Source organism: Petaurus breviceps, unplaced genomic scaffold, assembly GCF_028583685.1.
Source record: "Petaurus breviceps papuanus isolate PSGF00001 unplaced genomic scaffold, PetGlider_PUasm1.0 90451, whole genome shotgun sequence".
Lineage (NCBI taxonomy): Eukaryota > Metazoa > Chordata > Mammalia > Diprotodontia > Petauridae > Petaurus > Petaurus breviceps.
Window position 1 is genome coordinate 1,950,805 of NW_027187258.1, and position 13,698 is coordinate 1,964,502.

Sequence of the window (13,698 nt, forward strand, 5' to 3'; positions counted from 1 at the left end):
CCTTTTCTAGTTGGCTTTGGTCGGTGGGTCGAAGTGCACTGAACATCGGGCAGGGTGTATTTGGGGGGGGGGGGGACAGGTCCAACTTGGGACTGATACTTCTGCCTTCCTCTCTGGCCCCCAGGCCTGGGGGAGCCCGGCTGGGAGCCGGTCCGAGTGTATGCACACCCCAGCTGGACGGGTAGTCTCGGGTTTGGGTGAGAGGGCAGTGTGGTCCCTGAAAAGTGCCCCCGCCCCTGCCGCCCGTCCTAATAACCCTGTGAGCTCCCCCCGGGAGGCTGGAGACGGGTGGGGGAGCTCCCCACCTCGGGATTCTCGGCGCTCCCCTCACTCCCCTCTCTGCCCTCCGGCGCCCTCCCGGTTGCCCAGCCTGGAAGTCTGCCGGCCAGCCCCACACCCCAGGGAACCCAGACCTCCCGTTGTCTCCGGCAGCCTCCCCCAGCCCCCCCAAAAGCTGCCCTGGCCCGGAGCCCGAGCACCGGCAGCCGGGTCTGCTCCAAGTCCGAGACGGTGCCAGCTGAGCGTCCCTTCCTCTGCCCCCACTGTCCCGGAGCCCCCCCAGCCTCACACCTGGGCACACCTGGGCACAGCCGACTCGCGGGGGCTGCTCTTCTCGGGGGCGCGCGCGTGCACACACTCACTGCACACACTCACACTTACACTCACTACATGCACTCCCACGTTCCTTGCTTGCTCTTCAGTCGCGGTGGTTCGGCCTCTAGCTGCAGCCGCTGCGACCTCCTCCTCCTCTCCCCTCCCCCTCCCCTCCTCCCCCTCCTCCTCCTCTCCTCCCCCTCTTCTTCTTCTTCTCCTCCTTCTCCTCCCCCTTCTCTCCCCCCCCTCCTCCTCCCTCCTCCTGCCTCAGTTCCCCTTAGTCACTGGTAGCTAATGCTATGGCCGCCTCCAGGCGGGCACTCCGCCTTCATGCCCCGAGCCCTGAGCCCCGGGGGAAGGATTGAGGAAGGATCGGGCGGGGGGGAGGCTGCAGGAAGGCTCAGCGAGGAAGGGGGGACCGGGAGCGCGCAGGTCCGCAGCCCAGCGGGGCTCGGGGCGGGCTGAAGAATGAATGCCTTTTTGCCGCGGCACCCCCCTCCTCGCGCTCGGTCCCGGGCCTTTGTCCCGGCTCCAGGAGCCCAGGGTTTGCTGAGGAGGGGGGCGGCGGGAAGCTTCTGCAACTTGGTAGCGAAAGGAGGGGCCCACGGCAGGACGGGGGGCGGGGTAGGAGCAGTGAGGGAGGCCAGGGGGTGGGGGGCTTGGCTGGAATCTCCCCCCCCCCCCCCCCCTTCCTCAATCCTTCCCCCGGGCGCGGGGGGGGGGGGGGGGGGTGGCGGGGAGCCCACCCCCCCCCCCCCATGGCCAGGCCAGCGCGGCACACCGACGGTTATGCTCTGTGCCCAGGGCCCTCGCCGCCAGTGGGTCCAGGCTTAGACTTCCCGGGATCGTTCCCCATCCCCACCGTGTTAGGGGACAGCTGCCTACGGGAGCCCGATCCCCTCCTTCCCCAGAAGACTAAGCCCATGCCAGGTTGAAGGCTGGAGAGAGGCTTGTGGACAGGCACAGCTTCCCTGGGGACAAGAAGGCTCACAGCCTCCATCTAGTCCAGTGGCACTTGGAACTGAGAGAAGAAGCCCTGCCTAGTGCCAGGGGCCCAGCCCCCCTTCCCTCTCCTATTGTGTCCTGAGAGGCCCAGGCTGCCAGCTTGGGAGGGTCCCCTATTTTCTTCCACATTAAAATGCAGAGCATCAGACTGCTTGCCGGCAGGGGCTGGCCCTTGCTGTCTCTGAGGCCTCTTTGGAGCTGGGTGGTCTGTCCATTACCCCCTTAGCTTTGGGAGGGAGGAAGAAGCCTCTGGGTCTAGCCAAGTGCCCTGAGCTTGGGTTAGGACAGAGGGCGGGAGAAAACCCTTGAGAAGGGCAGGCACCCCCACTCCAGGGCTTGGGAAGCTGCCCCTAGGAGCATGGACTAGGGCCAGGCCAGTCCTTTGAGTTTCGGTTTTTTCCCTCTGGTATCAATTTGGAGGAGAGGGTTTGTTGGGGAAGGTGCCCACCCCTCCATTCGCTAATCTCCTCTCCTCCAATGCCCATTTCCAAGCCAGGCCTGACTGGGGCCTTCAGAGGGCCTCCTTTTCCTCCTCTCTGCTGGCATCACAGCCAAAGAAGTGAGTGTTGCTGCCCATGGCAAGGAATTAGCAGGGTCCCGTAAGTGGAGAAAAGGGATGGATGCTTTTGAGGTGGAAGGGGAGGAGGGGCGTGAGCTCACCTAAAGCCAACTTCTTGTTTTACAGAGAAGGCGACTGAGGACCCAAGGCCCACAAGGGGAGGCTGCTCAGCCCCTCCTCATGCCCTTGTCTCACTTACCTGGAATCTTTCTCTCTAGACTGGCTGGCCCCTCCGTCTGCTCGTTATGGGCCTACAGCTCTCTTGAGAAAGCTGGGCATTGGCAGGGCGCCAGCTGCCTCTCTGGCTTCCAACCTCATCAGCCAGTTAACTGGAACTGCTTTCTGCCAAGTTTCCAAGCGCCTTTCCTCAGTCCTCATCCTGAAATTCTCTGGAATCCCCGTCCTCTGGGACACGTTCTCCTTCAGGCTTTCCTCGTGCTCCTTGTGTCCTCTGCTGGCTCTTCAGGTCCTGAGGATATCCCCCCCTCCCACCCCAGAGCCTGGGATCCCCCTAAGCCTCTAGCCCATTTACCCTGCAGAGATCTTGGGGACACACCTTTTTGCATGTTGTCTCTCCCAATAGAGTGGGAGCTCCTTGAGGGCAGGGACTGTGTTGGTTGCACAGGGCTTAGCACGCAGGGCCTGGTATGTTGTAAGTGCTTAATAAATGGTTGATTGACTAGGGTCAGGGGTCTTGCCACAATGTCATCATCCTGTCCCCGGCAGCAGGTTTCTGTTATGGAGTCCAGATTTGGGGCATCAGGAGTCTTACTCTCCCCCGAGAAGCAATGGGCAGCAGCAGAGAGGGCCCAGAGTGCAGGTGTACCTTGTCAACACCATTAAGATATGGCCTCTCCGTGTGGCCCGCTGAGGGCAGCGTGCTGAGGGACTGGCACCTGCTCATTCCAGGAAGTCGGGCCTTTCTGAATTCAAGACTGGATGAGCATCACACTGACAGTCTGCTTCACTGCATTCTAGTTTATTCTTTCCTGCTCTCAAACATCAAGCAGGCATTTGGGCCATGAAGAGACAGGCTAAAATGATCAGCTTGGGTTTTTGTAGCTGCTTACCCAAACCAGGTGCACACAGGCAAAGCAGCTGAGGGCCCCTCCCCTAGCACACAGACAAAAGACATACAAGATTGCAAAGTTTATTTATTCACACAATATTAACTTAACAAATTGTCATTAGCATTTGCCTCAACAGCATGAAGACCAAGGATGTCAATCCTACTAAAACAGCAGGGCAGAGCCCGGACCCAGGCCTGTAACCCCAGCCTGACCTGAGGCCTCCAGGATGAATCCTGACAGCAGGGCTCACAGCATCTGGAGAGAAGGGAACAAGTTCTTTATTACACAGAACAGTCCCTCAAAGTCCCCTCCCTCAGCAGCCTCTAAAGGAGCATGAAGATACCTCCCGGGTTGGTTCCTCTTTCTCCTCACTGCTGGAGACACAGCCAGAGAAGAAGCTTGTAGTGCTGCTCAGAGCTCGCTTCTTCTTCTTCTCCCCTGGGGCCTTGCTCTCCTGGGACAGAGCTGCTGGGCCAGGCTCCAGCTTCTTCAACTTGGTGACCGATAGCGCCTGGCCCGCATCATACGTGTCTTGAAAGATCTAGGACAGATATAAAGATGAACAAACTCAAAATAACTCTTGGCTGTGGCCACGTCCTTGCCCGACTGGGCAGCTCCTACCTTGCCATTGGGAGTCGCACAGACGGGCCTGAAGAAGCTCAGTCCTGGGGTCACTTCTGTGGGATCCTCCAGTTTGAAGAAGCCTTCAGAGTCCTCTGCGTCTTCAATGTGGCTGGCCATGTTCTGGGAGAGGGACAGGCAGGTGGTCACGGCCCAGGCCCACTGGTGCGGATGGCATGCAGTGAGGCCTTTAAGAGGCAGTGCTGTTATCCTTGAGCCATATTCCTGACAGATGCAGCTGCTTACATGGCTTCTCCAGTTTCTTTCAGCTCTAAGGCTAGGGTCCTCTGAAAGAATGCTAGATGTGGACTTAAGAAATGTCTAGACTTCCTAGCTTTGTGACCAGTGACAAGTCACTTAATCTCTAGGTAGAATGGGGCTATATAAGGACCTACCTTTGGGGGTTGTGGGGAAGAAAGTATTTAGGAAATTGTCCAGTCCTATGCAAATGAGAAGGAATTAGAAACTCAATACCACCAGGGAAGGGACTCGGACTTATCAAGACTGCACAGGGCAAATACTTGAATCATCTGCATCAGCATAAGGGCACTCCCAGGATGGGAAATGGGCTGCAAAAAGCTGTTTAGGCAACTTGACTGGTTGAATATTTGAGAAAACCCAAGAGACTACAAGGTTTGGGAGGAGGCTAGCACCGAGAGACAAAGACTAAAGTGGATGGAGCCCGAGCAGGGGCTCAGGAAGAGAAGGCAAAGAGAAGTCCTTTAAGAGGGCTCAGCATTACTTCTGGCTGGTTACAAGGGCTCAAAGGGAGGGGAGGAGAAAGTGACAGATTCGGAAATGAGGGTGACGGGTGAAAACAACATTTCGGAAAAAGAATGTCTGTCTTTCCCAGGGAAAGGTGGGCATCAGGTTGGAACAGGGACGAAGCCATCTCACCACTTGTTCCTGGTTCCTGCACTTTGCGGGGTCACAGCTACAGCCTTCTCTACAGCCCATCTTCAGCTTCCGGCACCCACACTGTTTGTTTCCACACCAGCCCTTGCAGGAGCACTTTGAAACAAGAGAAAAAGTGGGAATCAGAGGAAATCAGAAAGCTTCTTCCTAACTATGTGCCAGCTGGAAGGTCCGAGGACGCCATGGGCCGGTCACAAACACTCACTATGGGCCAAGCACTCTGCTAGGCACTAGGGATGCTGTTCATCCTGTTTTCAAAGAAGACCACTGATGGATCACAGGTGATGTCTTGATTTGTGAATGAATTGGACTGAAGGGAGATGGAGCTGTACAAAGTCATCATTGGCCTCACTCTCTTCTCAAATCACTGACCAAGCTCTGAGTGCTCTGCAGCACCCTTTCTACCAGGGCCAGTTTTCATGAGCTTGGGGTAGCCATCTCCCTAAGCCACTGATGAGTCTGAGGCCTGTTATCCTCAACCTGGGATATGGGACCGGAAGGACGCAGAAGTTTGGAAGAGTCAGGGACGTGGGAGAAACAATGAGCTCAGTTGTGACACACTGAGTTTAAGATGTTTAGGTGTCATCTAGCTTAAAATGTCCACTAGGCCATTGGTGACACAGCGCTGAAACTCAAGAGAGGGCCTGAGGCTGGAGATATAGACCTGCACAAAGGAGGCAGTTAAATCCATGAGAGCTGATGAGATTATCAAGAGAGAAAATCTAGGGGTGGCCAGGTAGCACAGCGAGTAAGAGCACCGGCTCCAGTGTTGAGAAGACTTGGAGATCGAATCCTGGGCTCAGACACTTAGCACCCACCCAGAAACACGTGGCCATGTAACCTTGAGCAAGTTACTTAACCCCAATTGCTTAGGGGTGGCCAGGTGGCTCAGCGAGTAAGAGCACCGGCCCCAGAGTCAGGATGACCTGGAGATCGAATCCTGGGCTCAGATACTCAGCACCACACCCAGAAATAATAACTGGCCGTGTAACCTTGAGCAAGTTACTTAACCCCAATTGCTTTTAAAAAAAAAAAAAAGAGAGAGAAAATCTACAGGACCTAGGCCAGGACCTTGGCCAGTACCCACTGACGTGGATGATAAGGTAGTAAGAGTTACTGAGGAGCAGCCAGAAGAGAGCAGGGGTCCTGAAAATGCAGAGATGAGCCAGTATCCAGGAGGAGAAGGGAGAGGATGAGCACGGCGAACATGTCTGTCAGACTTGAGATGAAGAGAACATCAGGAATTTTTGAGGAAAGCTGAGTGAAGAGGTCAAAAGCCAGAGCACAAAAGACTGAGGAGTGCAAGGAAAGGGAGAAAGACCCATTACAGCTACTATAAGAGCAGAGGCCAAGCAAGTGGTGCTATTTAAGGCAGATCAGGGTTCTGGGTATTACAGCCCATCCCACCTAAACGCCTCATCCTCAAGAATTTGGGAAAAAGGGTGGCTAGGTGGCACAGTGAATAGAGCACTGGCTCTGAAGTCAGAAGGACCTGAGTTCAAATCCGGCCTCAGACACTTAACATGAAAATAGCTGTGTGACCTTGGGCAAGTCACTAAACCCCAACTGCCCTCCAAAAAGCAAAAAAAAAAAAAAAAGAATTTGGGAAGAGGCTGGGAGTTCAGTTTAAGGGGCATTCCCCCCCCCCCCTTCACTTTCAAGCTTTGTAGGAAAATATGGGAAAATTCCTTTAGTCCAAAGTTCTTCCTCTCAATCCTCCTAGTTCCAGGTTTTCTTGCACTGGTCCCAGTGTTACCCTGTACTATGAGGAGGTAGGAAACAGAGAAAAAGAACAGGCTAAGAGATGAGAGGCTGGCGTGTTAGCCTTGTGTCTAGCTTCATGTCCCTTCATTCTCATATATAAAGGAAGGATAAGAATATCTTCAAAGTGCTTAACAGCTGCTTAGAAGAAAGTTATGACAAATACCACCCCAGGCACCTGGATTCAAAGCTCTAACCTAGTCTTCCTGAAATTCCCAGAATGTCGGAGCTAGAATGGATCCATTCCAGCCCCCTCATTTTGCTGACAAGAAAGCAATGGCTTGGCAGGGTGGGCAGGCGGACTTGGCCCTATTACTTATCACCTCTGATTTCTGGCAAGTCACCCAAGCTCCTTGAACCCATTTTCTTGATTGACAAATTGAAGCTAACAATAGCCATCCTCCCTCTATGAGACTGGTTGTGAGTGATGTGATCCATACTCAAGATCACTGAGGTGAGAGGTGGCAGAGCCAAAAGAAGTCCAGTCTCTTGGCGTGAGTTCTACTACCCTCCATGCCAATGCATTAGCAGCTTTTGGCCATAGGCAACACAGCTATCACGGGGCAGCTAGATGGTTCAGTGGCTAGAATGCTGGGCCTAGAGTCAGGAAGACCCGAGTTCAGGTCTGGCCCCTCACACTTCCTAGCTGTGTGACTCTGGGCAAGTCACTTACCCTCTGTTTGCTTTAATCCACTGGAGAAGGAAATGGTAAATCACTCCTGTATGTTAGCCAAGAAAAGCCCATGGTCTGTATGGTCCCTGGGGTCACGAAGAGGTGGATACGACTGAATAACTGCCACGGCCACCAAAGCAACATGGTTAAATGACAGACTGAGCTCCACAGCCTAAGTGGAAGCCACAGAAAAGCCTCCAACATCCTCTACCCATCAGCTCCCTGAGCCGTAGCCCCTTCTTTGGCACCGTGTGAGTCGTACAAGCTAGTGCCTATTGAAATGAAGCAGCCTCCTAGAAAGTCAGCAGGAACGATAGTGAACTATAAGAATGGCCAAGCAGCTCCGCTGGCAGCAGGTGATGGGACAAAGGGGAGGCTCAAAGTGGCCTTCAGACTGTCAACTGAAACCCAGGGAAGTATGCTCATTTACTGTCCAAAGGACGGCACACTGAAAAGGCAGGCTATTTCTCAATGATCTTAACCTGGTATATGAACTCCTGATTCATCATTATTCTGAAGTCAGTATGTTATCCTTCACTCAAAAATGGAGAATCAATGGGGAAGAAGTGGGTGCCTCCCGCCCAAGCTCATTGTAACCGTGTGCAACATATACTTCGACCTTGAACTGGAACTTGAAGGACACTGTAAAGCTGGCTTAATGACTCCTCGGGAGAACACAATGATGGGGAAAGTTGGCCAGGCTCAGCCCCAGCCCAGATGCTTCATATGCTGGGAAGTGGCTCTCACCCCTTGCACGTTCTTCTTGGAACCTCGGACGAATCTTCTTGGCCTCCACTCTTCATCGCCTTCATCGTCATCAGTTTCACTCCCAGAAGGCTCTGTATTAGACTTCAGATCCTCAACTTCCACGGGTGATATAAGGACCTTTTCTTTAGTTGGGCGGGAAGGCCTTGGCTAAGAAGAGAGAAAGTTAGAGTTATTACATGTGGAAGGTTAAACTAAATAAATAAGCGCCACATCCTTTCTGGCAGCTGTTACCAGCTACATTTGCAGGGTAAAGTCTTCAAGTCTATTTTACTTGGCTTCATCAGCCAGGATAATTCTGCTTTAATCTTTGGTCTCACAGAATCCTAGATGAAATGGAAATGGGAGACAGAGAAATCAGAGGGAGTACTGAAGGGTCGAATGACCTTAGGAGATAAAGTATCTTTGGCTAGACAGCTGAATAATACTTCTCCTCCCCTTAGAGGCTTTTATGGAGAACTCTTCAGCAACCACTGCTCCCATCCAAAACTTGGGGGGATGGCAGCAGTCAGCTTTTTCCAGATTTCTCTGGACAGTCCAGGGCAACAGTGATGCTGGGATATGGGCATTGTAGCTTGTGGTAGGCAATTTATAAAAGGAGTGCTGGGACTCTACTGGCAAGCTTAGAACCCACCATAGCAGGGGTATGAGATGGCATCTCTGGTGTTAACTTTAGCCATTATACCTTTGGTGGGATATACTCAAAGGAAGAATCTGAAGACGGAGTGGCAAGCTTTGGAAGGTGAAGTTTCTGCCCCCTGACGACTTGCAGAAGGTTCAGTTTCTGTTTGAAAAGGAAGACAAAGCACCGCTGAAGTGCTGGGCAGCCTTGGAGCACACAGCCAAATGAACAGCAAAGTAGGTTGGCAGCCTCCCACTTTCCCACAGAAGAATTAGATTTGGACAAGAGCAACCTGAAAAATTCTTGGTCATTCAATTTTGCAACACATATGATGTCGAAAGTCAAAAGCTGGCCCGAAGAACGGCCACGTAAGCCCGCTGAGGGCCGCGAGCAGGCCCCCACACCATGCTCACCTGCTTGAGACACTCGTTCTCTTGAAGAAGCTGCTGATTTTGCTCACACATTTCTCGCATCTTTCCCAGTTCTTCATCCTATTTGCAGAGTAGGTGCGGTTATTAGGGCACTACATGTGGACCACCACACAAGCCCCAGGGATGCAAACACACTGCTGCTAGTCACAATGGAACAAGCAAAGCCTCCGGGAGCAAGGAATGGCCACCCTTATCCCACCGCTCAGGGCAGCCTGTGTTTGGGGTTGAGGATCCACAGACACAATGAGATCCAACCTTTGCCTTTGAGGAGCATACTATCTATCGAAGACAAAGTCAGAAAATCCAATGCCAAGGGTGGCCAGAGGAAGTAACTGGAGTAGTTTTACTTAACTGTTTTCAAAGTGGGACTTTGTCAGGGGTTGGTTTGGGTGTTTCCTGCTCTTACATCAACAGAAAACCCCAAACCAAGCTCTAGTGCAGTACACAAGCCCAAGATGCCTTCCCCAACAGAGCCGTCCCTGTGTGACACCCAGGTCGCCTTGTTCACAGTACCTGGAACTTCAGCCTGTCAAGCATCTGCTGCTCCCGCTCACTCATGGATTCTTCAAGCTGTGTTTCCATTGCTCGCTTCTGCTGTAGTTGGCTAAGAAGGTAGAGCACCTGGAGAAAGAGAAACACTCCGTGGTCAATCATTGGTGGCTGATCTGGGGGAGGGGCAGGGTGTATGGGGGGGAAGGTGCATGGCGGGGAGGCGCGTCCGGGCAGCCCCTTCACCTTTTCCTGATGCTGCTGCTCCAACTTCATGTGCTCTTCCTGCAGCTCTCTCTCCCTCTCGGCAGTGCGACTCTGCTCCTCTAACAGCATCTTCTGCAGGTCCAAACAGCTGTCCTTGCTCTGTTTCAAGGTGCTTTCAAGTTTGCTCATTTGTACTTTAGAACACACCAGCTAGAAGAGGCACAAGAAGCCGAATGACTCCAGAGAACTGCTGCTTTGGATGTGCTAAGGCTGGGCAATCACTATCGTCCTAAGTCTCTGAACTTGGCCCCTGCCGCACAAGCTAAGGCAAGCCCACTCCGAGCTCACGGGTTAGAACACAGCTGTGGGAGTGCGGCTTCTCTGGGTACATCATAAACCCTACTGCATGTTTACTTCAGGACCTCAACTGGAAATTGCAAATGTTCACAGCATTAATCAGGATTCTTTCATGACATTAAATTGATTAACCCAAACCAATCAATCCTGAATAAACTTTCTGTGAGAGACAATATAAACCCCAATCAGTGCATGCTGGGAGAAAAAGGGAAGGCCTCCTACAGTAGCTGGTACTTGAGCGAGTCTTAAAGGAAGAGAGGGAATCAAAAAGGCAGTTTGGGAGGGAAAATTGTATGGACAGCGATAGGTACACACAAGCTACCTAGAGGAGAGGGGAGATAAGCTCAGAAGGAACTAAGAAAGCCTCCCCCAGGGGAGGTGGCACTTGGGTTGAATCTTAAAGAAAGCCAGAGACTCTAAGACAGGTTGGAAAAAAGAGAACTTCAGGCATGGAGAAAAGCCAGCACAAAGGCACAAAGTCAGGAGATGGAGAGGCCTGTGCAAAGAATAGCAACGAAGCTAGTATGGACTCACTGTCGGGTGTACGCAGAGGGTAGAATTTAGGACCATGGTGGGGAACCTTCTGTCTCCAGGACAGACGAGGCTCTCTAGGCCCTCAGGTTCGGCCCATTTGACAATTTCTTCCATGAAGTTTGGATTCAGTCAAAGGGCAAACCTGAAGACCTAGAGGGCTACACAGAGGCCAAAAGTTCTCTACTCCAGATTTAGGAGACTAGGGAATGCAGGAGAAGACCTTGAAATGCCGAACAAAGGATCTTTGATCCTGGAGGCAATGGGAAGTCTCCATTAAGGAATAGGGAGGTGAAAAGGTTCGATTTCTAGGCATCTGAGTGGAGGGCTGGCTTCTCTCCACAGAAGCCTGAGGCATGGACACTAAAAGGGATGCAGATTGCCTCCGTTCAGCTGAGAGTTAAGGAGGGCCTGAGCTGGGAATAGAGTACAGTGGAAATATGAGGGAGGTTGTAGAAACATAAGAAACATAAACATAAGTCAACCCTGTATAGGCTTCTAAAAAAAATGTTTTTTAGGGGCGGCTAGGTGGCACAGTGACTAGAGCACAGGCCCTGGAGTCAGGAGGACCTGAGTTCAAATCTGACCTCAGACACAAAAAACTAGCCATGTGACCTTGGGCAAGTCACTTAACCCCAACTGCCCTACCTTTTCCCCTCCAAAAAGAAAAAAAAAAGCCTACCTAGATCCTTGATTCTCCACCCCCTCCACAAAAGGCCCTCCAAGTCCAGTGTGTCACCCTGACCAATTACTGCCACATTTCTGAAAAGCCAGGTTTAGTCTTGTACTTAGCATCTTTCCACCCTTTCTTCTATCAGGCTTTTCCTTGGCTGCTAATCTGATTTGCAGCCTAGAATGACAAGCAAACACCCAGGCCAGCGTGTCCACACTGAATCCCACCTGTGTCCACATAGCCATGCTCTCACCTCCCTGAGACCAGTGAAGCTTACCTCTCCTATCAAATACTTGAGAGCATACTTTGCCTCCACAATGGTTACAATATTTTCCCAGCAGTGCTTGGTTCTATCTCCATTGTCTGCATCCAGCAATTTCTGTTGTAGATCAGCAATCTGGGCACTCCTTCAGGAAAAAAAAAAAAACCCAATGACATTCACTGCTAGGCTGCCTGAAGACTAAGGAGAACTCAGGGAGGCAGCCTGGCATAGTGGAAGTCAGGAAAACCTGGGTTCAAATCCTGTTTCAGACACAGACTAGCTGTGTGATCACCGGCCAAGTCACTAAACCTCCTGGCCTCAGTTTCCTGCTCTGAAAATGAGAGAGGATGAATAGATTTGGTCTCTAAGGGAATTGAAGTTCCCTTTCAGCTGTATGAACCTATGAGCCCTGAGGAGACTCTTCAAACAATCCATGAAATCAAAGATATGTATTTATCTGGGTATATATTATAGATGAAGGCCCATTACAATGAACTCTTTTTGTAATGAATGGGACTTTATCTTTGACCTCTAGCCACATTAACTCGGACTAAGCCCAAGCCGTACAAGCACACATGGCTTGGGGGGGAGATCTAAAAGAGCAGGCCCCCCCCCCCCCAGTCTCAGCTTTGCCCTAGACTTATGTGACTGGGGACCAATCTGAGACGTCATCAGGCGCAGCGGTTTCAGAACTGAATCTGAAACCAGACGGGTGGTTTCTGGCATTTCCTAGCTGTGTGGCCCCTTGGGCAAATTACTTCCCTTCTCTAGCTGTTGATTTCTTCTTTTGGGGCTCCATTAGACAATTTTTTCCTCCTCTTTTTTGCTAGGTAATTGGGGTTAAGTGACTTGCCCAGGATCACACAGCTAGTTAAGAGTCAAATGTCTGAGACCAGATCTGAACTTAGGTCCTCCTGACTCCTGGGCCAGTGCTCTATCCACTTTGCCACCCAGCTGCCCCTGGACTAGACAGTTTCTAAGGGTCTTTGTAGCTCTGAATCCTGAATCCCGCCCCCACCAAGTCAAAGCCTTGGTAATGATCCCCAGTTTTGGGTAAATGTGCCTGGCCCAGAAAACCTAATTTTATCGAACCCTTTTCCAATTCGCTCAGCGGCTGACCGTTAATGTGAACCGTACCATGAGCAGGGGAGAGGGTGCACTAATTCTCTGGTCTTTCCATAATCTGCCAATGAACTAAATACTTAGTGATCACCTCAGCTCATACATCTAGTCCAGAGGTAGGCTAGTTAGGTACCATAGGGGATCCAAAGAAGGAGAAGACATTGTGTTTATATTTAGAAAACAATATTGAGGATTTCAGGGAAATAACAGAAATGCACGAGACAATTAGTAAATACTATACATAAAAGGGCATAACTCCTCCCAAGTACTTGGAGCCAGGATCACAGAAGCAGTGCTAAAGACCCTGCCTTTTGTGGGGTTTCCCTCCCCTCTTCCACCTTTCAGCACTTAAGAGCCCAGCTCTGGGCTCATCTCTTCACTCTCTGCTTGGCGCACCCCCTCCAGGTCCTTCATCAGTCTGCTCACCCGGACCTTACCCTGGAGAGCAAGGCTTCTGCATCTATTCTTCTTGATCTCATACTTGATGCATCCCAAGACTAAGAAGCAGTGGGCACTGCTAGCAGATGTTAGATACCACCCCTTTTAGTCTGAAAAGTCTATGATCCAAAGTAAATCCAAAACATGAGCAGGCTTCTAGTTAACAGGACTGTAGAAATCACGTGGCACTTGGGTTCTCCTCTTGGTTCCAACATGAACTTGCTATGTAATGTTGGACAAGTAACTTTTGCTGTTTCTTTCTCTATAAAAGCAAAGGTTGGCCGGCCTCATCTTAAAAGGGCCCGCCCCCTACTGGGTTCCAGAGAATTCTACCATCACTCCTTTAAATTATTCTCAAAGATCCAGGTCCATTTCAGACGTGCCACAGATCTTCCACTTTTACACAGGCAAGTTGGTGGATTGACATATTAATTCTGTCCAGTTTAGAAGTTCATCAGCAGTGTAGGTCAAGTCCATGACTGCATGCTTGCCTAGGTTCTACATAGGACAATGCTCTCGTGCCTTCTTAGTCACCAATGGAGTGAAAGGACATGTGCTTGCTTCCATGCTTTTTAGCGTGATGTTTTCAGCCATGTTGTCAAA

At 51.4% G+C, this 13,698-nt stretch overlaps 2 protein-coding genes across 13 annotated transcripts in view; both read right to left on the minus strand.

Annotated features, from left to right (window-relative positions):
* GDPD2 (glycerophosphodiester phosphodiesterase domain containing 2) overlaps positions 1–778 on the minus strand; it is a 7,719-nt gene extending 6,941 nt beyond the window's left edge. For 6 of the 11 annotated variants that reach the window (XM_069062454.1, XM_069062449.1, XM_069062448.1 and 3 more), the window contains exon 1: positions 581–717. The gene's annotated coding sequence lies outside the window, so the exon portion shown is untranslated. Of the gene's footprint in view, positions 1–570 lie in introns of all 11 variants that reach the window. The other 5 variants (XM_069062450.1, XM_069062445.1, XM_069062453.1 and 2 more) reach the window with 4 other exon arrangements.
* A 2,514-nt stretch (positions 779–3,292) lies between these two features.
* The window catches only part of KIF4A (kinesin family member 4A), a 69,643-nt gene continuing 59,237 nt past the window's right edge, over positions 3,293–13,698 (minus strand). For both annotated transcript variants that reach the window (XM_069062440.1, XM_069062442.1), the window contains exons 23-32: positions 11,551–11,680; positions 9,752–9,922; positions 9,530–9,637; positions 8,999–9,076; positions 8,649–8,747; positions 7,946–8,113; positions 4,747–4,860; positions 3,850–3,972; positions 3,572–3,769; positions 3,293–3,483 (exon numbers count right to left, since the gene is read on the minus strand). In XM_069062440.1, the coding sequence (XP_068918541.1) occupies positions 3,475–3,483; positions 3,572–3,769; positions 3,850–3,972; positions 4,747–4,860; positions 7,946–8,113; positions 8,649–8,747; positions 8,999–9,076; positions 9,530–9,637; positions 9,752–9,922; positions 11,551–11,680 (1,198 nt within the window). In that variant the 3' untranslated portion in view covers positions 3,293–3,474. The remainder of the gene's footprint in view (positions 3,484–3,571; positions 3,770–3,849; positions 3,973–4,746; positions 4,861–7,945; positions 8,114–8,648; positions 8,748–8,998; positions 9,077–9,529; positions 9,638–9,751; positions 9,923–11,550; positions 11,681–13,698) is intronic.